Source organism: Xenopus tropicalis, chromosome 7, assembly GCF_000004195.4.
Source record: "Xenopus tropicalis strain Nigerian chromosome 7, UCB_Xtro_10.0, whole genome shotgun sequence".
Lineage (NCBI taxonomy): Eukaryota > Metazoa > Chordata > Amphibia > Anura > Pipidae > Xenopus > Xenopus tropicalis.
This window is the reverse complement of record NC_030683.2, coordinates 30,604,429-30,631,380: the sequence shown is the minus strand read 5'-3', so window position 1 is coordinate 30,631,380 and position 26,952 is coordinate 30,604,429. Positions and strand designations below refer to the sequence as shown.

The window sequence follows — 26,952 nt, the reverse complement described above, 5'->3', positions numbered from 1 at the left end:
CCATTTAATATAATAATGATTAAAAACCAACGTGGCTGATTTACGAACCCTTTATCATTTTTCTTTGATTGAAATTTAACCACTTTCCCCCCCAAAATAATTCTTTAGAGCCTTCCTCCCCATACTTGATTTGTAGAAGGTAGTAAGGATTTGGACCATCATAATATAGATGGAAACCCTTTCGATAGTTCGACCCATAATGGATCTGCCCCCATGTTTTTAAGTTTATTGCGTGTTATCACGTTTCTTTGGGGGGGCCAAAGTTAGCCAGTGCAGTGAAACACCTTCTAGTGACTGAAAATAAAACCCCATCATGTGAATTTTCTTCTGGACACAAGAGTTTGTTTACTTCATATTTTTATTTTACATAATTTCTTTAAGTAAAGGGTAAAATCATGTGCTTTCTCACTTATCAGTTAGATGACAACACCACAGATACCTTTATAGCAAAGCAGCATATGCAGGAATTCATTTACACAAAGGCAAAATATTGGCTGAGGAATTGAGAATTGAATATCCCCCCCTCCCGCCTCCTTCAGAGAGAATTTGGGAACAGCATCAACCCACAACACACACCTTCTGGATCAACAACAATAACAGGAAGGACATTGGTGCAAGGCTGGCCTTGGGACTTATTTACACCTGCTCTTGACATCTATTCCTGCTTATTGTATACAGGGTAACGGCAACGGTTGATTTGACAGCAAGCATTTGCGGCAATTCATGCATTTAAGACATAACTGTTAGCTAATGTGCCTCCATACAAGGGAACTGACAGCAAAAGAGAAAAGAAATGACAGAAGTTACAGAATTTTTTTTTCTTTTTTTTTTTTAAAGATATGTTGCTTAGTGAATACCAGCAGTGATATATCAATATCTATTTGGGCTATAGTTAGCAGTCTAAGCTCTTATAGAGTATTAACTCAGCTCTCTAGCTTGTTAGCGTATTTCATAAATGGGACACTGGCAGAAGAAGCTTGCCCTTTGTACATGCAGTAGGATGTTGTGTACCTTTAGCTGTGCCTGGTAATTTTTTTTTTTTTTCCATTTTTTGTATAGCAGAAAAATAAATATTTTGCATTTTACGGATTAAGCGGTTTTGTGGCGCTAGTAGGGCAGTCGGATAGCTGCAGTAATGCACAAGGAAGTTCTCTAGTGAGCCATCAAATCCTTTGAAGGTGCCATTCTGGGGCAAGATAAAGTCATTATTTATGAAAGACAAGAATTCTGACTTCTGCATTAGGATAATGAATATGATCAAAATCTGCTATCATGAAGCCTAAAGCTTAGTTTCCCTTCATCCATGATTAAACTGGAAGTTTGGCATAGTTTTATATCATTTCTGTATTTTTATTTCATAGGAATACATATACACTAAATGGGATCATGGGAACCTGCATTGGAAAGCATGGCTCCCTACCCATAGGCCAACAATAGCCAATATAAAGGAATTTAATAGGAGCACAGACACCAATGTCAAACAATTTCTTTACATGATCACAATCCTAAACACTAACTGAATTATAAAAAAAAAAAAAATCTATGCACTGTGGTGATTTCGAGAGCAGATTTTTACAGTGTCTCTTTAAAAAAAACAAACAAACCCCCACAAGTTTGGCTTTAAGTAAAGGACAGAAAACGAGTGCTTTTTTTTTTCTTCTTCTAAAGGACAAAAAGATACTTTCCTGTTGCGTTACGTTAAGTGTTTGTACCTCAGTTTTCAGATCATGCAGAATATTTAATAGTGGTTCACATGCAAGAAGAGATGAGTTTAAATACGTATTTACGAAGAGCGCTATGGCAAATAGGGCTGCCCGCGAAGATCAGAAGCATGAGTTAGTAGTCGTGTGCAGAAAATATACATGGTGTTTTGTGACGGTCAGTACAAGCGCGGTGACGGAAATAACCACCAAGAAAGACGAACGTACTGCTGTGCCAAGCCAAGGGAAGAGGGAGAAAGAAGAGGAGAACCCTCACTAGAAAAATAAGAGGAGACACTTAAATGGAGACACATACCAAGAGGGAAAGTGAGTTTTGCGCTATCCTTACCCTTGTGCCATGTGATAAGAACATCTCTAATCAGTTTATTTTTTTTCTAAGCTTTTAATGGCCCATAAAGAACTATACAGATAACTACAACACTTGATTTGGTACTATATGCAAAAAAAAAAAAAAAAGGAAAAAAAAGAAAAACTGGATATACACGCAAACACTGAAGAATGAAAAAATTAATGGAAAAAAAAAATAATAAATAAAAAATAACCTTTCATGCTTACTATGATAAAAACATACATTTTTATATCACTTGGGGGGGTCTTAGTCATCATCTTAAAAGAAAGTAACCCATTTCCCGCTTTTCACTTCACAAGTACTTGCAAAACGTTCAGCAGATCTCCGAATGGAACCACACCTTAAAGCAGCGTGAGCGTGGGACAAAAATGAAAATTGTTCTTTTGCTGACAGCGAAGCAACAGGAATCCTGGCAAGACATTTAAATAGATTTCAAAGATCTGTGACTGCTACAGTCTCTCAGGTTTCATCTCTAAATTGCAAGTTTTGAGTAATGAGCCGCCGCCACTGGAGTGTGCAACCCACCGCCACGCAATAAGTTGCAGACTCCGGTGACAATGACGGAGATACAAGAATTCTTCTCATGGCAGCAATCATGCAGTCCACTGTGCAGATTGGCCCGGGCTGCTTCCAGCTGCCTGACAGCAATATTCCAGGATGAGTCAGGATAATGGGTCTCTCTCTCTATATTTTTTTTTTTTCAGCAAATACTGGTCAAGTAGAATGTTTATTTCCCGGCGTTCACAGGTGGTTTAGTTACCATACTTCTCAAGCAAGTCCTGTAAGGGAGTAAACGAGAGGCAAGATTAAAGGTTCATCTATGTTTTTTTTTTACAAAGAAAGGACACAAAAAGCTACAACCAGTGTCAGATAAATAGAATGATATACTCCACTTCTTGCTTTTACATCCCAAGGGACCACGAGCCACATCTCAGCCCTACTTTGGAATGTCCATGTGTACATACCATAAGGGAGCCGGTCAGGCTGACACTTAAGAAGCATCTGATGTGCGCTGAACTCAAATGCCTGCAGCTGAATCCTAAATGTACTCTCAAATCCTCTCTATTGTGTTCAACCAACCTGACATCAGTCTCTCCTGACAGTGCATTTTTCCTTGATGTCAAGGCGAACAGAAGAAAGGCAATGTAAAAAGCAGAAGGTATCAGATGTGCACAGTGTGCACGAGATGCCTAGGGTAACATCCATCTGATGGCATGTGTAGGAGGAGATCACTTGCCAGCAGATATCTGGTAGCCTCCTGCTGATATCTGATGGGGTTTAAAATGCGTCAGATCCAAGGACACAGCAGAAATTTTGCACGTGTGAAAGCATTTACAGTGCTATTCCATTTCTTTCTTATCCTCTTTGCTGTATGGCTGTGGTCCTGTTCTGTAACTAAGTTTACAAGGTGGAAGTGGTGACTGTGAGGAGGAAAGGCAGGCCGCAATACAGATATCCATAATACTTTTCGTGCATCTCACTGCCCTTCAGCTGAGTTTTTAAGGAAAAATGACAGCTCCAGAAACCAACCCTTCCTCTCCATTCTGCTGTATGGTGTCTGCACTCAGAGGCACAGCGTGGGCCTGGGTGCAGACACACAGAGTGGATTTTGGAGTAAATATTCATTCTCACGTGTTTTGGAGCAGAAAATGCTCCCCATGTGTGGGTGCAGACACAGAGTTGGACTGGCCCACTAGGATACCAGGAAAACTCCTGGTGGGCCCAGGTGTCAGTGGGCCCTCCTGCTCCTGACCATTTGGCCTGTTTCATGCTTATTACCCATTTCTGAATGGAAAAAAGAGGAGAAATACATGCTAGCATGTAAATAAAAGAGACTTGGAGAATAAAGTGGTTTTAGTGAGGAAAGGAGGAAAATTAGTTTGGAGAGTGGGCCCATGGTCTAAAGTTTTTTGGTGGGCCCCTGGGGTCCCAGTCCGACACTGCAGACACACCATAAAGCAAATCGGATTGGAGAGACTCTAGGCATGTGCTTATATAGAGGCCAGAAAAAAAACCCCACCCCCGTGTGGCAGTAGCCTTACGGGTATATTTATCATGCGGTGTAAAAAGTTAAGTCAAGCATTACCGATGATGTTGCCCAGAGCAACTAATCAGCAATTAGATTTCAACAGTTAGAAAACAAAAGCAAAGCATCTGATTGGCAGCTATGAGCAACATCACTGGTAATGTTTCACTCCACTTTTTACAAAGCATGATAAATATACCCCTCAATGTAAATGTGGTCCTGGGGGAATGGGAATGTAATCAGTACAACAGTAGTGATAATATCCTGGCATGCACATATCATCAAGAGGGATCTGGGCACCAGAGCAGATGGAACCCAGTGGATTACTGCCAAGACAATCAGAGGAGAATCCCTTAAGCACTGGGATACTGTGAGTAATGACACAGTAGACTTGCACATTAATACAAGCTAAAACAAAAACTGGCCTTTAGGAAACACAAGTTAAAGAAAGTATTAGCTAATAATGGCCGACTGTGATCTAAAAACTCATAATCCCACACAAGATTTACTATTTTCCCATATTTTTTGCCTGCAAATGTAAAATGTGTCAGTGACAAATGACTGGTGTACTTAGCACTTCCTCCTACCCACCTGTGCAACTCTGAGGTACTACGTAGTGTCATTTATCTGGAGATGTACGTGTATGTTCTAGAAGGGGAACGCGTTGACTCTGCATGTGCAGCTGGGTCGTTGAGAAAATCCCAGATGAGGATAGTGTCGTCGTGAGAGCTGCTTACTATCTGGAACTCATCAAACTGCAGGCGGAAAACTCTGCCCGAATGCTCCTGGTAAACAAAGCAAAGATAATAGGGATAAACAGATATTACACAAGTTTATGCAAAGACATGTAACACATATACAGCGTTCTGCCTTCACCACACTGCTACTATTACCAGAAGAGGTGCTTTATCCAATTAAAAGGAGCAAATATATATATGGGATTTTTTTTATATTTTTTATATATATCTATATATATCTATATATATCTATATCTATATCTATCTATACCTATCTATATCTATATATTTTATACACACACACACAGAAGGTTGGCATTCATGTGTACATGATCAAAGTAAAGCATAAATAATGGAGGAATCTGCACTACTCAGGTCTTATGTCCAATATCAAAAAGATTTATTGAAGGGAGACTGACGTTTCAACCCACCTAGGGTATTTCTCGAAACATATATATACACACACCCTAAACAAAATGAAGCCATTATTTTTTTTAAATGTCACCTTGAATGAAGCACAATTGAAAAAGGACATGCTGTGAGGGGGAAATAATCTGGCAAAGTCCACACTGCCTGAGAAAGCCATTGTGTGTTTATGGAGCTGCTTTACAGACTGCAAAGTCGAAGACAACTCGCCTGCAGTGAGGAGCCACGATCTGTGAACCTTCTCCAACTGCTTACAAATTGAATGTTAGCTGTAGGAGGGTTTTTCTCATTTCTGGGAAAAAGCCAGAGTTAATTTGGAATGGCCATAATGGCAACAGTGTGGTGGGCTTTAATATTATTGCCTATGGGTCAAAGACATACAGACACCACTGCATTTGTGCATGTGGCTTTATTTCATTCAACATTATTAGAAAAGTTATAACATATGCCTATCAAGAGATATAAAATGAATGAAACAGAAGATATGAATTCAATAAAACTATAATAAAATTTTAAGCTATGAAACGGCTTTTACTGTGCAGATACCCAAAGCCTGAGTGTTACTAATTTTAGTGAATTTAACATATTGGGAAAATAAGGAATTGCAGAACCTCATCTCTCTTACTCGTTGAATCAATGCAGAGCCTGGAGAAGTGCCCCTCTGCACTTGTGAGGGCCGGAGCAGGGGATTGTACAATGTATAATTCTAACGACCAATATGTTGTTTGACTAGGTCAGCAAAATTTTAATAAATAAACATTCATCTTTGTATCTCTAAAATTACTCTAAATAGTGTCCATAATCTACCTTTCTCTTTGCATTTAGTCTCATGTTGTTTCTACAGCACAAGCAGCTCAATTCAGCTACTGACTAGTCTAATGTAAAGCTCCACCCTTTTATTTTTCTAAGTTCTTCTCCTTTCCGTCTCCAAAGACAGTCAGAGGTGCCTACTTTAAATGCCTGATTGATTTCCATGTGGGCAGAGGCAGTTAGTATGTGCAATAGACAGACTGTCTTCACAGGCAAAGGGTGGAGAGCTCAGAAGCGAAAAGGAGGTGGAGCTTCATGCTAGACTAGGAAGTAGCTGAAATAGCTTCAGTTGAGCTGCTTGTATATTAGAAAGAACGGGAGACTGAATGCAGGGAGAAAGGTATGTTATTCTGGGGACTGTTTAGGGGATTTTAAAATAAAAGATTTAGTTACCTTTTAATAAAAGTGCAAACTGACACTGTGTGCAAAAGGGAAATTGGTTAACTCCATTTCTGCTACAGTTTAACCTCCCTTTAATCCATTAATCACAAAAATATGATTGCAACAAATACGTGTTAAGAAGAAAAATCTAAGTAAATCTGGTGTGTCTCTCTCTTCAGGAAAACAACATGGCTGACAACATTATGTGGCGTTACACTTACCACAAGAGTCCGGAGACACAGGGTCCCTGCAGGTGCACGGGGGTCTAAAGCAGCGACAAGGTCCCACACTTTAATTTTCCTGCAAAGCAAATAAAAAAACTTGAATGATGTGCAGCTCTTCTATTCAAATGGGCAATACTCTGCTCAATGTAAGTACAGTCAGTAATTCTACAAATGGTTTGCAAATAAACGAGCCTAAAGTATAGCAAATTAAGTGAACATTTATAAATATTGCTGCATGGCATGCAAAGGCAGGTTTCCTGGCTGAAACACCATGTCTCCTATTTACAAAAAGCCCATTGTGCCTCACGCAGAACTGTGAAGCCTCTGCTGGAGTCATGAGATGAGGCATGAGTGAATGCTCCTGCGAGCGTATTGCTAGTAATTAGTAATTACTGATGAAGCCCGGCAGTGAGCAGATTAGTACAGACCGTGACTTAATAATCTGGTGCTATCAGAACTAAAGAAAAGCTACACTACTCAGTCGTGGTGCTCCCTCAGCAGAAGTGGCCAAGTGTTTTTGGGCTTCAATGTTTAATTTTTAATATGTAATAGTTAAATAGTAACATATGGCCAGCCAAGTAGCTGGTTTATGCTACTAGCAAAGCACAGCTTAAAGTGCTTCTGGGCTTTAAACTTTAAAGGAAAACTATATCCCAGAATTAAAAGTTAACCAATAGATGGTTTACATCATGTTAAGTGACCTACTAAATAATCTTGCCAAACTGGAATATATTATATAGTAAATATTGCCCTTTCACATCCTTTCCCTTGAGCCACCATTTAGTGATGGGCTGTGTGCTCCCTTAGAGATCACATGACCAGAAATAATGAAACTCTAACTAACAGGAAGTAGTGTGGAAACAAAAGGCAGAAGTCTGCCCATTAATTGGCTGATGGGACCTAGCATGTATGTGTGCCTTGGCTTGTTTGTGTGCACTGTGAATCCTATGATCCCAAGAGGTGGCCCTTAATTATTAAAATGGCAATTTTCTATTTAGGATTACCCAATAGCACAAAAGTATACTTATATGAAAATGGTTTATTTAGATGAAGCAGGGTTTTACATATGAGCTTGTTTATACAATACATTTTATAAAGACCTACATTGCTTGGGGGTATAGTTTTCCTTTAAGCCTTCTTCCTCCTGTTTTCAGCTATAAGATAGGGGTCACTGACCCTGCAGCCAAACAACTATTGCTCTGTGAATCTACAACTGTATTGTTAGTTTTTATTACTTATCTTTTCATACTAGCCCTCTCCTATATATCCTACAGTCTCTCATTCAAACCACTGCCTGGTTGCTAGGGTAAACAGAACCCTGGCAACCAGATAGCTGCTAAATTCTACAACCAAGAGCTGTTAGATAAAAAAAAACACATAGTAAAAAAAAATAAACAAAAAACCCCCCCAAAATTGTAGTTACTCTGATTGTTGATTTAAAGGTAAACCACCCCTTTGAGTTTCTGTATTGCTCCACCTGCACTTACCTTTCAGATTCCCTTAATATGGTCACTATGCAGATTTTTGCATCTTCTATATTTATGTATGAAACAATTTATTTCTAAATAAATATAATACAGGTAAGGGATCCATTATCCAGAAACTTGTTATCCGGTTCCAAATTATGGGAAAAACTCCCACTGACTCCATTTTAAATGATTCAAACTTTTAAAACGGATTTCCCTTTTCTCTGTAATAATAAAACAGTACCTTGTACTTGATCCCAACTAAGATATAATTAATCCTTATTGAAGGCAAAACAATCCTGTTGACCGAAGGTATAGAGATCCAAATTACCAAAAGACCCCTTTATCTGGAAACCCCAGGTCCCAAGCATTCTGGATAACAGGTCTTATACCTGCACAATAAACTTTTATTCTTTATGATTATTTACAGAAGGGTTTCCATGTTTAAAAACGCTCCCCTACATGCTTTGTAATAAAAAAAAATGTTCTTGGGAAAGGAAATAAGTTGTCATGTGACAAAGGGAAAAGTGAAGGAAAAAGGCAAATCAATTATTGCAGAGCTTTAATGTCATATTAGGGTTTTCACACGAGTTGTGAGATCTAAGCAAGGATATTTGGCCCACCATGATCTACAGTTTTTATGTAACAGAAGCTAGAGTTTCACGCATTACTGGTCCATTAAGGTAAGAGTTGAAAGAATGTGGCCTTTGAAGGATGCCATTCTCCGCATGGAAGGATTATACACTTGGCAATGGGTCTTTTTCCGATTATCCAGAAAGAAACCACAAAATATGAATGCGTCTTAAGAATAATAAATGTAACAGAACTCATCAATGCTCTTTTAAAATGCAGAGAAAAAGGAAAGTCTCACCCGTCATATGCTCCACTGACTATTCTCTTGTTATCAAAGCGAATGCATCGAACCAGTTCTTCATGTCCTTCCAGAACCCGCAAACATGCTCCGCATTCAATGTCCCACAATCTGAAGATTTCATACATGAAGAGAATGCATTAAAATTTTAAAAGAAAGCCAAAACATATTGCTAGACTGTAGGAAGGAAGAAAAGAAAGATACAACATGTCCCAGACAGTAGCACCCTAAATCGGCTCGTTCATGACCTGGGCTCCCAAGCTAGCCCAATGGTTTGCCAGGGTTTATATACATGTACCAACCTGCCCCCCTCTGGTGCTGCTATATAGAGGCATGGTATAGGTGCAGATATCACTGCAGGGGGTGTAATACGCCTGCTGACATCACCAGGGGCAAAAACATCCCAGACCTGCCCATAGGGAAAACACTTGAACTTTGGCCACTGCCCATACTATGGCGTTTCCCATTTTCGACATGGTGTGCGGCCATGCCTTCAGTGGTCGACCTAGCCCTGGCTTCTTTTTAGGGGGTTAAAATGCAATAGCGATTCTGTGAGCTATTCTGGCTATCACCAGACAGCCTGGGAACCAATGGCAAATTAGGCAAGATTAAAAAACTTTACGCAGTTTAAACATTGACACTTTCACAGATGCTGGGGGCAGTGGGGGTAAGAGAATTCAAATACATTTACCATTTGATCTTTCCATGAGACATATACAATAGTACAATATCAAAATAAAGGTATAGGGGCCCATTCCCAGTAGTGCAGAGTGTTATTAACAGTGTTCTTTACTTTCCACAGCAATGGAAAGCCAACCAGATATATTGCTCTCCTCTTGCTTTTCTTAAAAATCATCTTCAACTGCCTCACTGTTCCTTATTGACTGTAGTTTCTCCTAAGCTTAGATATTGAGTATGAAATAACAGCTCCCCTAAGGAATGTTTTGGCTGCTGCCCAGTACAGATTCAAACTTTTGCCTGCTGTGTTATTAATAATTGGATTTAGCTCCCACTGTTGAAAAAAAGCAGGAAATAAAATCTTTATATTTCAACAACAAGGGATTTACATGGCCTGAAAGTCAGCGTGCCAGCATGGCTCCCCATCCAGGCCTTTTAATGCTGTGCAATGGGGAGAGTTTTGCAAAAGAAATCGGATTTTCTTATGAAATACTAAAACAAGTTCAAACGGATGTAATCAATAATTAATGTTTTAAATCTTCCAACTATAGGTCATTCAGACAAGAGGACTGTACACCAAGCCATACTTAATACATCTAAATATTGTTCAGTACGCACTGTACCCAATAATCAGCGTTTAGAGACATACCCCCATTTGAAGGTACAGGTGTGGGACCCATTATCCGAAAACTCGTTATCCAGAAAGCTCAGAATTATGGGAAGGCCACCTCCCATAGACACAATTAAAAGAAAATAATTCTAATTTTTAAAAAAGATTTCCTTTTCCTCTACCAAAGCAGTACCTTGTACTTGATCCCAACTAAGATTTAAAGGGGTTGTTCAGCTTTGAGCAAACTTCTACTGTAGAGAGCAGTATTCTAAGACAATTTGCAATTGGTCTTCATTTATTATATGGGGTCTTTTAGTTATTTAAAAACTTTTTGTTTAGTGGCTTTCCAGTTTGAAATTTCAGCAGTTATCTGGTTGCTAGGGGTTAAATTACCTTAGTAACCAGGGAGTGGCTTGAATGAGAGACTGGTACATGAATAGGAGAACCCGAATAGAAAAATGTAGTAATAGCAAGTAACAATAAAACATTTTAGCCTCATGGAGAAAGTATTTTGGTTACCGGGGACAGTGACATCCCAAATGAATGAGTTGAAAGAATGTGGTAAATAACAAAAAAACTATAAAAAAATAAATAAATAATGAAGATCAATTAAATAGTTGCTGAGAACTGGACATTCTATAACATACTAAACCTTAACAGGTGAACCACCCCTTTAATTAATCCTTATTGGAGGCAAAACAATCCTATTTGGTTTACTTAATGTTTAAATGATTTTATGGAAAAATCCAGAAAAACCCAGGTCCCAAGCATTCTGGATAACAGATCCCATACCTGTATCTGTTCTTAAGTGAAACTTACCAGTAGCAGTAGGGGACAAAAAACTGTGTATCTTAGGTCTTAAGAGAACAGCTGTGGGCCAGTCCATTTAAGGAATCCTACACAATTATTCTATTTCTAATTTCTAATGTGGACAAAGTCCATTGCACTAAATTACTGATCTGTCTGGGGTAATCAAGTTGCAACTAACGAGCTACAGGCAGCAACTCTCACCTTGCTGCCCAAATGCGAAGGAAATGGCAGGGGCGTTTTTGGCCCCTGTGCCGCCTGAGGCAGCTCCTCCGATGTTGCCCTGGAGGGGGTCTAGGGGAAGCTGCATCACTAGCGTAGAGATGGCAATTGCACCATCTGCACTAGCAGAGTCGAATTTTTGTTTTAAAAAACGGAAATTCATCTCTTAAAGTTACCAGGAGCGACTTTTGATGCCCCTGGTAACTTTAGGGGCACTGCCGCCTGAGGTGAGTTTCTCAACTTGCCTCATGGTAGCAGCACCCCTGAGCAAGGGGAGAGCAGAGAGCAGTGCTTAAATGGGTTGTTTAACTTTTAGTATGATGTAGAGAGTGATATTCTGACTTTATGTTTTATTATTGGTGGTTTTCAAAATATTTAGCTTTATGTCCAGCAGCTCACTGGAAAGTTGGAACTTTAATGGCTATCTGGTGGCCTAGGGTCCAAATTAACCTAGCAACCAGGCACTGATTTGATTGAAAGCCTAGAATATGAACAGAAGAGGGCCTGATTTGAAATATAAAATACAAAAAAAATTATAACATTTTAGCCTCACAGACGAATAGTTTTTTGGCTGCTGGGGTCAGACCCCTCTTCTGGAAGCTGGAAAGAGTCAGAAGAAGGAGGCAAATAATAATAATGATAAAAAAAAATGACCAATTGTAATATTGCTAAGAGTCTACAACATACTAAAAGTTAATGTCGAGTTGAACACTCATTTAACTATTAGAGAAAATAATTCCAAATTCTTTTCTATCATGTTAGTTAAGGAAAATAAACTCTATTCACACTATATAAATTATTAAAATTTTGTCTCCTTCTGTCTTGAAATTCACAATCACAACTATCAGGCAGGCAGTCATTTAGTGGGCACTGTTAATAATGCAAGTTTTCTATCACATCAAAATGAAGTATGACAATCCATTAAGCATCCTTAATGTTTTGTGGTACAATTTAAGATCTGATAAACATGCACCATGCCTTCTGTTATCACTTTACCAGAATGCCACACAGAGACACAAGGAGAACTTACCTGATTGTGTTATCAGAAGAACCACTCACCACAAGCCTATCTCGATACTGTAAGCAAGCAATACCACGCTTGTGGCCATTCAATGTCCGCACAAATTCACATGTACTGGTGTTCCAAACCTGGGGGGAGCAAGTACAAATGAAGAGGCCCTTTACACACCAATCTTTTCTCCTTATACTAGGCTATGATAGAGAAAAACAAAAATTCTTACCTTTATTGTTCGATCACCAGAGGCAGAGACTATGTACTTGTCATCAAAGTCCACCACATTTACGGCAGCTCGGTGGCCTACTAGAACTCTTCGTAATGTGATATCTGTGGCAGAGGCCATGTCCCACACTGCAATGGAACGATCTTTGGAGCAGGTGACCATCATACCATTGTTAAACCTCAAATGTAGCACAGCCTCACAGTGGTGAATCAGAGTGTTCAACATTTCTCCTGTGTTTACGTCCCAAACCCTAGGGAACAAAAATCACATCTGATTAGAGAACACCTCCCTAGTGAGTTATAAGTGGTAGTTAGCGAAGTCACATGTCAAGACTCATGTATTAAAAAAAAAAAATGTACTCAACGTTGTTCAAAATGAACATTTTTGAAGACATCTCAGTATTCCATTGTTTTACCTGTATCAAAGCAATTAGACTAAATCCTTTTGCCTTTATACCATCTTTATATTTTTCAATAGAGGGTATAGAATCCCCTAAATAATGCTTTAATATGTATTATTTTTCCCCACAAAAAAAGGTAAAAGTGTATCATATTAAAATTCTGCTTTTGGGGTTTTAAGAATGCATTGAAACCAGGCCTATTCTGGTATTCAAAACTGGCCCTGGAAAAGTACACAGCGGCCCAAACAGCTCCCCACAGGCCCAATAAATAGTGACCGTCTATGGCATCTTACAGCAGCCCCATCAAGGGACAGAGCACAGATTCTGCAGTGTTAGAAATGCACTAACCAAGAAGAAATCGCTGACTTTGATTCTCTCTCTTGACTCTGATTTTAAATCTGCAAAGGCGAGCCTTGTTTTGGAGGCATGCTAGCATACTTCCAAATATAGCCTCCTTAAGCTGGCAGTTCACATGTGGCTACCAAATAGATAATTATAGCCCGTATTTTGCAAAGTTTTAGCAATCTTAAGTTTAACAATCACTATTCATGATTAGGAGTTGCCCCCCTTCTACTGAGGCCAGGGCTAGAAGCTTTAGGCTGCACAAGAAGTTGCCACGGGAGTAGTGTAGTCTTGTGCTTCCCAACTTGCATGCAAAATTTCCCCTTCAGTAAGTGGTCCCATAGGTGCATCAATCTTGTAAGCCTTGTTGAGCACATATTAGGTTGACCCAGTACAACATCTTATTAAAACCAAACAATGTGCACCTTGGGCCTTTTGTGTTTGCACCGCAGTGGAAAGTTTGTGCTGTTGTAAGAAATGGAACCAATAAGCTGAAACACAGTTTGCGATGTTCCAATATTTACCTGGAACGTTTGTAAGGTAACATTTGAAGGAAAAGAAAGGTCAACAAGAAAGAAATAAAAAACAATTTGTTTTTCCTGCTGCAGAAAGAGCCGGACAATTTCTTAAAACTTGGCCTTTTACGCTTTAAAGACCATTTTGAGAACCCAGCTGGGAAAAGGCTATGTTTTAAACGATTCAAGTCTTCAGCACAGAAACTGGTCACCATTAACGTGGGGCTCTATTAACAGTCTGCTCAAAGTATTCAGGAACACAATGAGAACAAAGGCTCCGCTCTTGGTAACACGATTTGATGAGGGCCATTTACATTTTCAGCGAAGATTAAAAGGCTCATGCTGCAGCTTCCATAATCTTACGGCTACAAACTACAGGGTGACTCGCAGAGTCTCTTCCAGATTAGTACTTTTTATTGCAAGGACTTTCATTTATTGAAACTGATTGTTGAAGGCTAAGCTAAAGAACGTATAAAAGACTAATTACTGAAGAGGCTTCACGCTGCCCTCGGAACGTATTCGAAGGACATATTTGCACAAAATAAACATCTAAAACCAACCAATTCTTTGAGACATAGAGGGCAGTAACGCTCAAATTCAAGTTGCTGATAAGCTAATTATTTTCCCCTTTTTATTTCCTAAACCGTTACGGAGTAACATTAAAGGGGTGGTTCACCTTTACGTTAACTTTTAGTTTGTTACATGTCCTATTCCCAGAAACTTTGCAGTTGGTCTTTATTATTTTTGATTTTGCCTTACGTCTGTTACATCTTTACAGCTTTCAAACCAAACAGCCAAAAATCTACTGCTCGGTGAGGATACAATTTTTATTTTATTTGTTATCTTTCTATTTAGTCCCTCTCCTATTCATATTCCAACATCTCTTTCAAACCACAGCCTGGTTGCTAAGGTAAACAAGACCCTAGCAACCATAAGGTAAGAACCCACAGAGTCACCCACGATAGATTTCTGCTATCACAGGTGACAAACTGCTCCGAAAAGGCTTTCCATCAGCAACAATAGGAGTCTTTCTACCCGCGACTCCGATTGTTGCCAGTGGAAAGCCTTTTCGGAGCAGTTGATGCCTGCGATAGACTCAACTAATCCTTGGGTTCTTACCCCTAACCTGCCAAAATGCCAAATTGAAGAGATGCCGAATAAACTGAAAATCCACACAAAATAAAATCAAACTGCAAATTGGCTCAGAACATCAAGGCCTATATCATACTAAAAATTAATTTAAAGGAGAACAACCCCTTTGAGATTTGAAGTTTGGTTTTGGCCTAAAGAAAGCTGCTTCACTTTGCATGCCCCTACCCCTTGCTGTTTGCAATATCTAGCTTAGTCTTTCCAAAGTTTACCATTTGAGAGACTTACATGCAATTCTGGTGACACCCAAGTAAGACTCCTTGTTTCCCATGTTGATTCTGTAACACAGGTGCTAAACCACAAAAGTGCAGTTGCCAATAGCAACAACCATGTCTTTGGTTTTTATATTCCACCTTGTGGTAGACTGATCGAAAGTCAGTCAGCACAAAGTATTTCAATATGCGAGACAACACATGGGATGTAAGGATTTCATGGCTTCAAATGTATAATGGAATAATAATGGTAAAATACACCCCTAACTCTCTTGTAAAAGCTTCCACACAAAGCATTTTTGGGCCTAACAAGTTCATTTTGTGTTGTACAAGGACTTGTATTTAAATGAACCTCACAGAGGCATCACCTGATCATTTTTCATAGCTCAGGAAAAAAACATTTTACAACTACAATTATACAGAAAAACAGTGCCAACTGGTAAACAGTTGAGAAAAAGCAGATTTTATGAAACCTCACAGACAGAAATAAGACTTCTCAAAATTGGTTTTATACCTTGATAAATAACGACAAATAAAAAGTAAAGTATTTCAGTACTTACCGGACGGTAGAGTCAGAAGAGCCGGTTATGATTACTCTCTCATCATACTGCAGGCAGAGAACTGACCCAGTGTGGCCCATCAGCACTCGTTTGCACTCCAAAGTATTCTTATCCCAGATCTGATAAAAAAAAAAAAGAACAGTGTAAAATATTATTCTCAGCTACCTAAAAAGAACTGAATGTACAGAAGAAACATCTTATCTGAAGTAACAGAAATAAATGCTGTAGGGCTTGAGGCAACCTACATTTCCTCCCCTTAACTTATTGCTGTTTATCACTTTTTCCCTCATATAGTGCTACTTATATATGCACTGATGTCTACAGATTTATGCACAGTGAGTCCTTGCTAATTAGAAATATAACACAATAAGCTTCCTTGTAATGACAAAGCAAACTGTGAAACACTGGAAAGGCTTATTTGTAAGTAAGGTTTAACCTTCATTTAGTTCCCTTTAATTAGACAGTAATGAATGAGGGGGATGCATATTGTAAGAAAAAAACAAACATTCTGCTATTTGCATTTATACCACTCATATACAATAATAATACAATGACAATTTGTTCACGGTGATTGTATAAAAAAAATTAACCTTAAAGGTTTTTGTTTTTTGTTTTTTAAATGTGAAATGGGTTTCATTGGAATTCCCAATGGAAAACTAAAGCAAAGTAGTAGGGTAAAAATGCTTATGATTTAGGGTTCCGTTGTAAAAAGCAACTACAGTTGCAGGGAAGATCTGTGCCTCCAAATATGCCCCCAGTATTATCCCGTTTTCTTTTCAGTTGATTTGCAGCACATGCACATTAATACTGTGATGGCCAGGCAGCTAGAAAAAACCTGGTGAGCCCTGGTCTTTGTGGGCCCAGTCAACCCAAGAGCGTTGCATGTCTGGCATCTGATGACCCCATTAATTACTTTGCCTCAGCCACAAGCATTGAAAATACTAGGTAGAATGGGAGGTACATGGTGGTAGTGGAGTGTAATGGCAACAATGGTGGGCTCATGAGGTGCTGGCTTGGAGGGCCCCGTACCCATCAGTCTGGCACTAAGCATGTGCTGCTGTCACTTACCTGAGCTTAGGGGCAGACAATATTCTGCATATAGTGAATATAAATGTCTTGATACAAGGCTGATTGGTCAATTAATTCAGATTCACACTAAATGTCAGACCAGAAACCAGCACAGTTAGCATCAGGATGTAATAATCAGCCCTGTAGCATCTTCTATAACAGATGCACCTAATTATTTGCTTGATAATTTGCAACAACCCCTAAGCTTAGCTTCTCAACAGTGGGCCCAGAGCCCACTAAGCATGTGCAGTGTCACTGACAACTCTGAAGGCCTGGATTATTACTGCTGTAGAGATACTGAACCTTTAGGCTGATGCAGTTATCAAGAATGTTCCAGATAAGGGGTTCTTCCAAAATCTATACCCTAAGTCTACCAAAAAATCATTTAATCCCAATTAGGATTGTTTTTCACAAATAATTATATCTTAGCTGGGATCAAGTACAAGGTACTGTTTTATTACAGAATAGAGAAATTATTTTTAAAAATTTGTTTAAAATGGACTCTGTGGTAGATGGCCTTCCAGTAAACCAGAGCTTTCTGGATAACAAGTATTCGGATAAGGGATTTCATATCTGTACAATATTTATAAATATTTTTTAATTTTTGTAGACACAAGAAAACAAATGCCTCATAATCTAGGACTTATTTAGAGGGAGATAAAAAGATGAACCCAACTTTAAAAAACAGAACTAAAATAACTATACATTCCCATACTCCCAGCATTAATTAACACTGTGGTTATTATTTCATATATGTCTCATTTGGTCTATACAGATGTTAAGATACAATATAGTTAACTTACACCACATAAGAAAACCTTAGGCTCAAACTAGTCAGGATTAGCCGACACATGTATATAGGCCAGTCATGTGACAAGGGCAATGGCGCATACATTAATGCACTTTATAGAAAAAGAAATGTTACAATAGCGAGATATGCACAGCCACATGATACTGGAAATAGGTTATCTATAGATGCCTGGGGTGCAAAATGCCACATTTTATAGAGGGCCTCTCACATTCCAAAGCAGCAAATTGTTTCTTCACTGGAATTCTTGCATTGAAAAAGTAGGTTTATCAAAAGTTATTATATGAAGTAACATATCATAGGAAATGAGTTAAACAAGAACAGAAAATTCCTCTTAGAAACAATGATAATAATTCACTCTACCATTTAACATTATATGCTTATCTAACAAATGTATATTTTTTTAGTTGTAATATTGGTTTATAGTCAGCCATCTCAGTGCATCATGCCAGACCTTGATTTCTTACTATTGAGTGCTATTCGGATACCTAATGGGAGCTGCTATCTTGTTCCCTTCCCATTGTTCTGCTGATCGGCTGCTGGGAGGGGGGGGGGGGGGAATATTACTCCAACTTGCAGCTCAGCAGTAAAGTGTGACTGAAGTTTATTAGAGCACAGGTCATATGACTGTGGCACCCCGGGAAATGAAGAATATGGCTAGCCCCATGTGAAATTTCAAAATTAATTATAAAAAAAAATCTGATTGTGTTGATTTCAATGCAGGATCCTGCTGAAGAAGCTCTATTAACTTGAAAAACATATTTTTCCCATGGCAGTATTCCTTATGCAGCAGGTGACATTCTAATACAGCGGTCCTCAACCAGTGGCTAGTAAGCAACATGTTGCTCCACCAGCCCCTTGGATGTTGCTCCCAGTGGCCTCAAAGCAGATGGTTATGGCTTGGAGGCAAGTTTTGGTTGCATAAAAACCCAGTGTAACGTCAATGACAGAGGCTGCCAGTCCACATTGAGACTATAAAATACCCAATCATAGCCCTTATTTGCTAACCCCAAGTACATGTTCATGCTACTGAGGCATTTTACTGCCAATAGATTAGTCACAACACTGCAAGATAGAACGCTATATTTATTCTGCAGAATGCTTTACCATACCTGAGTAAACAGCCCTAGAATCTCCCACTGTTTGAGATAGCAGCTGCCATTTTAGCATGGTCTGACTTCACAGCCCCATAAGAAAGAATGGGATGCCTTTCTTCCTGTGCTCCTCTGTGCAACGCAGGAAAATGCAACCGCGGAGAAGCGCTCATGAGGACGAGCCATTACGTTTTGGATTGCTCTATTTATGAGCTGGAGATCCTAACCACAACAAACGTCCGCCGTAGATACTTGGAGGGCATTTACTAAAGGTTGGGTGTTTTTTTTTCTCAAACAAATCTCTATGCCCTGGAGGAGGGCATAGAGAGTACCGTTTCTATTTTTGCTGGTGACACAAAATTGTGCAAAACTATAAGTTCCATGCAGGATGCTGCCGCTTTGCAGAGCGATTTGACAAAATTGGAAAACTGGGCAGCAAACTGGAAAATGAGGTTCAGTGTTGATAAGTGCAAAGTTATGCATTTTGGTAGAAATAATATAAAGGCGAACTATCTACTGAATGGTAGTGTGTTGGGGGTATCCTTAATGGAGAAGGATCTAGGGGTTTTTGTAGATAACAAATTGTCTAATTCCAGGCAGTGTCATTCTGTGGCTACTAAAGCAAATAAAGTGCTGTCTTGTATAGACGTGCAGAGACGTGCAACTAAACTGGTAAAGGGGATGGAAGATTTAAACTATGAGGTGAGACTGTCGAGGTTGAGGTTGTTTTCTCTGGAAAAGAGGCGCTTGCGAGGGGACATGATTACTCTGTACAAGTACATTAGAGGGGATTATAGGCAGTTGGGGGATGTTCTTTTTTTCCCATAAAAACAATCAACACACCAGAGGTCACCCCTTTAGATTAGAGGAACGGAGCTTCCATTTGAAGCAGCGTAGGTGGTTTTTCACGGTGAGGGCAGTGAGGTTGGGGAATGCCCTTCCTAGTGATGTGGTAATGGCAGATTCTGTTAATGCCTTTAAGAGGGGCCTAGATGAGTTCTTGAACAATCAGAATATCCAAGGCTATTGTGATACAGGTATGGGACCCCTTATCCGGAAACCCGATATCCAGAAAGCTCCGAATTACGGAAAGCCTGCCTCCCATAGACTCCATTTTAATCAAATAATCCAGATTTTTAAAATTGATTTCCTTTTTCTCTGTAAAAATAAAACAGTGCTTTGTATTTGATCACAACTAAGATATAATTAATCCTTACTGGATGCAAAATAATCCTATTGGGTTTAATTAATGTTTTATCGATTTTTTATCCGGAATACCCTTGGTCCCGAGCAATCTGGATAACGGGTCCTATACCTGTACTAATATCTACAGTTAGTGGTTGTATTTATAGTTTATGTATGTGATTGTATAGATTGGTAGGTTTGGGTTAGGTGTGCTGGGTTTACTTGGATGGGTTGAACTTGATGGACACTGGTCTTTTTTCAACCCTATGTAACTATGTAAAAGAAAAAATATGCCCTCTAAAAGCTGTCAAGATCATTAAGTCAATGGCAGGTGTCCTTTTTACAACTAAGATCTTTCTTTGCTTCGTGGTTTTTTGCATGTGTGTTACAATATGAAACGGTTGTGGTTGTTGTGTTTTTTCTGGCTATTTTTGGGCTTTTTCCAATTTGGATCTTTCAATAAATGACTGACATTCCTGGTTTTTGTGGAACAGAAGAAGAGAAGAGAACAGGAACACCCAAACACTAAAGAGTACTGTTAAAACCCACTCAGTGTCATGCAGAAAAGAAGTTATTCATTCATTACAGTGATAATGGCTCTGTAAATTAAAGTGCATGGAAAATACGAGTATAACAGCATTGTCGGTATAAAAGGAAGCAGAGAACAAGACTATGGATTTTTGTCTCCATACTTACCTTTATGGTGTTATCTCTGAGTCCACTTACTATCTTCTGATCATCGTACTGCAGGCAGTACACCCCTTTGCTTGTTTCACTCCTGCAGTGAATTCTTTGTAAGCTGTGTCTCCCACAGCGCCAGTTGGACTCTATTGTCTGTAATTAGAGGGCAGCAGGGATGGAACGCACATTAAAAACTATATTTAAGCAAAACCATTGATATTCTATCAGAGCTAAGCAGTCAGAAGCAATTATGGGTACCTGTAGTTGGAATCGGCAAAAATGTACCAACTCCAACGCCTAGTACATTTAAATTGTAATTTTTAAAACAAAACACATATATTACAATCTCCTATTTCCCAAATAAGTCATCATAAAGTACTTCTCCGCTGTAAGAATAAAGCCCAGTGTGTAGTCACGCAGTTTCACGTGTGTGAAGTCTAGCTGAGCAATTATATCCTTATTGTTTTTTCTTTTGTTTAGGTTAGGTTTAGAGAATGTTGGTAGTTCCTTTATAAAAAAAATAAATAAAAAGCCTCAATGACACAGGCTTAGTTACGGATTTACAGCCAAACTTGATCAGTATTGAGTCAGAGCTGAAAGATTTATGCACCGACTCCACAGCCCTGTATACTGATATATATATATATTATTATATATACATACATACACACACATCAAAACATAAATGTATTTTAGATTCTTAATAGTTTAACGTTCTACTTACCTCTATGTCTTGAATAATTTTTGGGTAAAGTGCTCTGTAGAATGAATTTGGTGGTGTTTTCCCATCTGGAGGTTTGTTTTTAAATAGATATTGACCCCTACAATTATGTAAAAATGAAAGGTTACCTATGCAGTACCAGTTCAGTATATTTAAACAAAACAAAAAAAAACATGAAAACAATTAGTAATAAACTACATGGAATAATATGTATGTACTTGGGTGGAAGTATTGTGAAGATATCTGTAATATGTGGGGCAAAAATGGTTGCCTATTCCAGATCTATATACAGATCTTGGTAACAAAAGGGGAAAAATTCTTAAATAAAATGGGCTAAAGGCAAGGGAACTAAAAATATACCTGGCCCATAGAGAGTGCATTTTAATTTTTGTTACGCAAGGCCTGCCTACTGACAGCTCTGACACAAAGTGTGCTATCTGTGGGTGAGCCTTAAGCTGGTCATATATGGATTTATATTTATGCACTGCAACCAGATCAAGTGGCAGGCTAGAAAGTACTGTTGGGCAAGGACTACATTGGCCTGACGATGCAGCCATCTGCAGACAAGTGTCCATTAGCCTCTATTATGAGCCAATCACTGGCCTATATGCAAAAAAAACTGGAGCAGTCCAATTTGGCCCAGCAGGTGCATGGTAACAAGTGTATTTTCTGGTGTTTGGCCAGCTTTAGGCCACACAGGATACTTCAGCCCAATGTATTTCAGCCAGCTGAAAGACACTTGTGACAATCTCCTACAGCTTCTATTCAGCAGAGTACGTTTTGGCTCGAAAAAAATAACTGGCAAACACACACAACAGAGTATCTTTAGACCTCCGCAGCACAGCAAAGAATGGGAGCTATTTTTATGTCATAAGTCCAATACTTTATGCTTTCATATCCATTATTTTAAGTTCCATCACGGAAAATGCAAAGCTGAAAGAGTTTCCAAGGCTGTGCCACCTTTCTGTTGATTGCCCTGAACATATGCAATCATTAAAATGTATGATTTCTCTATCACTGTCAGAACGACCTCAAAATATGTTTAGAATGCCAGATTATGGCTCACAAAACACAGATGAATTTTACACAGCGTTCTTATTAAAAATATCCTTTAACTTCATTGGAAGAAGGAAAATAGATTGGAGAAATGATAATGCCACTGCTGATATAGTAAACTCATTTTACATAATCTCTTTATATGTATTAAAACAACTAAATCCTGCCATGTGAACCTGCAATATGTGGAACCCTATTGATTGAGTGGGTATCAGAGTATTGTTTCCTCTGCAGCTTCTTGAATATATAAGGAAAACTCAATATTTATTCCGATGTTTACATGCATTAGTGATGGTCAGGGAATAGCTATGCATAATTACTAACAGCACTGACTTGTATTAACTAAAACCTGCTCTTGATAGAACGGATGCCACAGATAAATCAACTACATTCACAGGGCTCACCTTCAGTGCCAGTCCCATGTGGCTCAGAATGGAAAGATAATTTAATAGAAATGCTTGCCAATGATATGATAAAACACTTTAAAATGTTTTATACAGTATCACACTATAAACTGCATCTCTAAGTGTTGTAAGGACTGTATAGCCTTTTCCAGCCCCCAAATCAAACTGACTGGTGGGGGTAGTACAAATTTGCCCTTTTCAACAGTCTTTCCATATGGTTTTATCTAGTAGAATTTCACTATAGACCATTTTACTTATCACCAATGAAAACGCTGTACACAGTCTGACAAAGCCACAAGTAATGAACAAGTTAGATATTTTCCAACCTGAACACTAACCCAACCTGCACCCAACCTGAAGTCATTCTTCCTTATGACCACCTTCCTACCCGACACTCCCCTCTGATGACTGATATGGGTGAAACAGGCCACCATAGGGAAAGAGTTGACATTATTGAAGCATGACACGCCACCTGCCCCAACCCACATCTGAAGCTCATTTTATAGGACTCTCCCAATCCTGTGTAAATCCGCAGTTCGGTTCACCACCTCATCAGTACAAGCACTGGACAAAGAAGTCAGTAAAAGAGCTGCAGTTTAGCTGCTTGCAATATATAAACAAAATACATCTGCGTGTAGAAAGGTAGGTATGTTATTCTGGAGGCTGTTTAGAGTAATTTTAGGGGATTTTCAAATAAAAGGCTTACTTATCCTTTCAGTAAAATTTCCTCATTCATATTTTTCAGTGATATTCTAAAAATCTGGCTGGCTTGAGGCTTAGGGAAAGAGGTAATAGGGCTCAATGGGCTTGTAAGACCGGGAGGAAAACGTTTAATGTTGGCAGATTCAGTGGAAGCTTCTGCTCATTTCGGGATGGACTTCTTAGTGCTCCTCTAGGACACAAAGGTATGTGCTAAATTCATATACTTTATGCACAGTTGTACAAGTCAGTAATGTTACGGCACACAGGAAGCTGATCCTCCAATATTGAAATCCAAACTTCTATACTTCTAAACAGTATTAAAATAAGTGGTATCAAAGTTAAATTGCTGTACTGGGTCCTTTTCGCGTTAAAAATGTCAGTTTCTCTAACATGTAAGGAATTTACAAAAAAACAAACAAAAAATGTTAGGAATTGGGGGGTCCAAAATCAAAACTGAATTCTGCTTACCATCCTCTTCTTTCTGCCAGTCCCCTCCAAAGAGAATCTGTCCTAACCATCCTCTCTATGAGCTTCTTCCAGAGCATTCCATCTGAGGTCACTCGGTACCACTCCTTACATACCAGTTCTGCGGAACACAAAGACCTTGCATCCAGGTATGATAGTATGTTTTCTGCTATGTGATCTAGTCCGCGGGCTGAAAAATAAAAAAGGCAAATACACAGGTTTAAAACAGCTATTAATTACATTTTTCAGATGAACAGAAAAATTAACTAATGAGAAGGTGGTGTATCTCCGGATGTATATGTATAAAAAATACTGTGGAAGTCTGTCAGAATTTTTGGCAGCATCGATAGAATCATTTTCCCTCCATTGGTATACGTCGTACTTTGTCCATTACATGGTAAGTTAATATGTCAAACTCGGGAAAACAAAGTGTTATAGAATGCCATTTTAAAAGTTGAGTAATTGCCCAATTCAAAACTAGCAAACTAAGACTTAAACTAAGACACTTAAACACTTAGACTAGGGAAAGGGTTTGCACTTGGGTATAAGGGTTGTGTAGGAATGCTATAAATATAACATTTCTGATTGGGCTCTAACAATGTGGATAGACAGAAGGCTTCAGTAAGGACTGTGTTTGAGCCAGCAGCACTAAAGTTATTGCCTCTGAACTAAACCACCACCTAAACCAGTGGTTTCTGAACTGTAGGAGTGTCCTTCAACAGTGGTTGAGGGAGGCTCAGTCAGTTATTGTGAGATCAGGAAAAATACCCATTTGCTCTTGGCATACTCCTGGAGGCTTAGCAAAATTAATTTTTTTTTGTTTTTTGTTTTTTTGGAACTACAGCCGATATAGCCAGAAATATAATTCATATAACATGTAGTACTGTTATGAGCTACAGCCCACTCCGTGTGACCTAGAGTTTGTAGAATGTTGTGTGCCTTCCTAAACTGCTGACCAGAGAAAGAAGATTTATCAGCATAGGAAGGGTTTCTCTATGGCAAGGATCAATTCTTTTATGGACCTGCCTGTATAAAATGTTAGCTTTAATAGGTATCTATTAGTTATGAAGGAATGTTGCATATGCTTACATAAAAGAGGGCATTTTTAGAATGTCTGGTATGTTTTATTACATCAGAGCTGACTGACAGCACATCTTATTGCCAATCTCAGGGTCAAGTGGGTTTCTTCAGCTGCAGTCAGGTGATCCCAGTGGAGCCAATAAAAGGGCAACCATATGGGGGTTTTAACCTTGAAAGCAAGTAAGTTGCAGGTAAAACTTAGTCCCTTGGCTAAATGTATATTGAAGCAGTAGAATTCTTAATGAATCGCATAAGTCAGTGTAGGAACTGGTCAAAAGGGATGACTTTGACGCAGTTGGCCAGCTTGAAGTATATTGCAATATATGGACAAACAATCCCTGTTTTGCTTAAAGGGAAGGGCATTTCTTAGTAGCTTAAATGCACCGAATGTCTTAATGTTCTATATATTGATAATGGGTGAGTGCAGAGGATCTCTTGTTGTTGTTTCTATGTATTTCGGGGTCACAACCTCATTGCACCCCCGCCTAATGGTTTAAAATTTAGTGGTTGAGCACAACTTTCCCTTTTTTTGCTATAGCTTATACAGGAGCAGTGGCCAGCTCCTTGTTGTAGCTCCCACCCCTCCCAGCTGCAGTCAGGTGATCCCAGTGGAGCCAATAAAAGGGCAACCATATGGGGGTTTTAACCTTGAAAGCAAGTAAGTTGCAGGTAAAACTTAGTCCCTTGGCTAAATGTATATTGAAGCAGTAGAATTCTTAATGAATCGCATAAGTCAGTGTAGGAACTGGTCAAAAGGGATGACTGACGCAGTTGGCCAGCTTGAAGTATATTGCAATATATGGACAAACAATCCCTGTTTTGCTTAAAGGGAAGGGCATTTCTTAGTAGCTTAAATGCACCGAATGTCTTAATGTTCTATATATTGATAATGGGTGAGTGCAGAGGATCTCTTGTTGTTGTTTCTTCAAATTGCCAGCTTGGTGGTTGTTAGTTTTTCTCTTTCAGTATAGATTAGGTTTATCAAATCACGTTTTAGTTGCATGATCAGTATGAAGGGACTTACAGGAGTCAGCAGCTATACAACTTTCCTTTCCTAAATCCCCATGCAGCAGAAAATGGCACAAGTCAGATGCTGGGATTAGCACACAATCAGATCATTTATTATCTGATCCTGATAAATGTTTGAGAGATGCCCTAACAACCTTCCTTAATCAGTTTAAATAGTTCAAATCAGCAACTCACTCACACAAATTATTTAGCTCTGCCCAGTGCTTGTAATAGTGAAACATCACATGATGCATAAGGTTGCATTATAATGATGAAATTGTATAAAGGGAAACTAGGCTTTATCTGTGCGAGTCAGCACTAAGACAACGAGAAGTGGATCTGACAGTCTAGTGACTCAAGGCAAAATTAATAGTTGTGATACTCGCAAGCGGTGTGTTGTGATTTCAAATATATAATGAAAAATTTTAGGCATTAGTTCAGCTCAAAATAAGTATTCCTCTTAGTTATCGTTCCAGCTTTCACTGGTAGCTGCTGAAATTCCCAACTGGAAAGCTTCTGAAAAAAACCCTAAATAACTGAAAGACCACAAATAAAAAATTAAAACTAATTGCAAATTGGCTCAGAATATCATTTTCTACATCATACTAAAAGATAATTTAAAGGTGACTCCAGGCTTTGAGAGACTGCAGGGGTAAGTGCCTAAAGTGTGCTACCACCACCTGTAGAAGATAGTAGGTTCCTGTCGCTCAGAAATGGTGAACAACTAGGTCAGTGGGGGTAAGCCCTAATAATCCACTTTAACTTTATTTTACCTTCTGTAATTGTGCCAAAAAATGTATAATCCTTTACTGCCTACCACAGTGCTTGTGCCGGTGTGGCTATCAATGCTGATGTCACCAGCCAAAGGTATGCAGACATGGCAAAGACCATGCTAGGCAGCAGCAGGAACACTAACTAGGATACTCTGTACAT

The 26,952-nt window shown here is 38.9% G+C and overlaps 1 protein-coding gene across 15 annotated transcripts in view; it reads right to left on the bottom strand.

Annotated features, from left to right (window-relative positions):
• Positions 1-340: 340 nt before the first annotated feature.
• Positions 341-26,952, bottom strand: part of btrc (beta-transducin repeat containing E3 ubiquitin protein ligase) — a 101,865-nt gene continuing 75,253 nt past the window's right edge. For 14 of the 15 annotated variants that reach the window (XM_012966585.3, XM_012966580.3, XM_012966576.3 and 11 more), the window contains 10 exons: positions 23,935-24,121; positions 21,308-21,404; positions 20,599-20,736; positions 15,748-15,866; positions 12,570-12,819; positions 12,359-12,477; positions 9,012-9,122; positions 6,672-6,750; positions 4,688-4,881; positions 341-2,849 (listed from right to left, as the gene is read on the bottom strand). In XM_012966585.3, coding sequence (XP_012822039.1) covers positions 4,720-4,881; positions 6,672-6,750; positions 9,012-9,122; positions 12,359-12,477; positions 12,570-12,819; positions 15,748-15,866; positions 20,599-20,736; positions 21,308-21,404; positions 23,935-24,121 — 1,262 coding nt within the window. In that variant the 3' untranslated portion in view covers positions 341-2,849; positions 4,688-4,719. The remainder of the gene's footprint in view (positions 2,850-4,687; positions 4,882-6,671; positions 6,751-9,011; positions 9,123-12,358; positions 12,478-12,569; positions 12,820-15,747; positions 15,867-20,598; positions 20,737-21,307; positions 21,405-23,934; positions 24,122-26,952) is intronic. The other variant, NM_001016386.2, reaches the window with a different exon arrangement.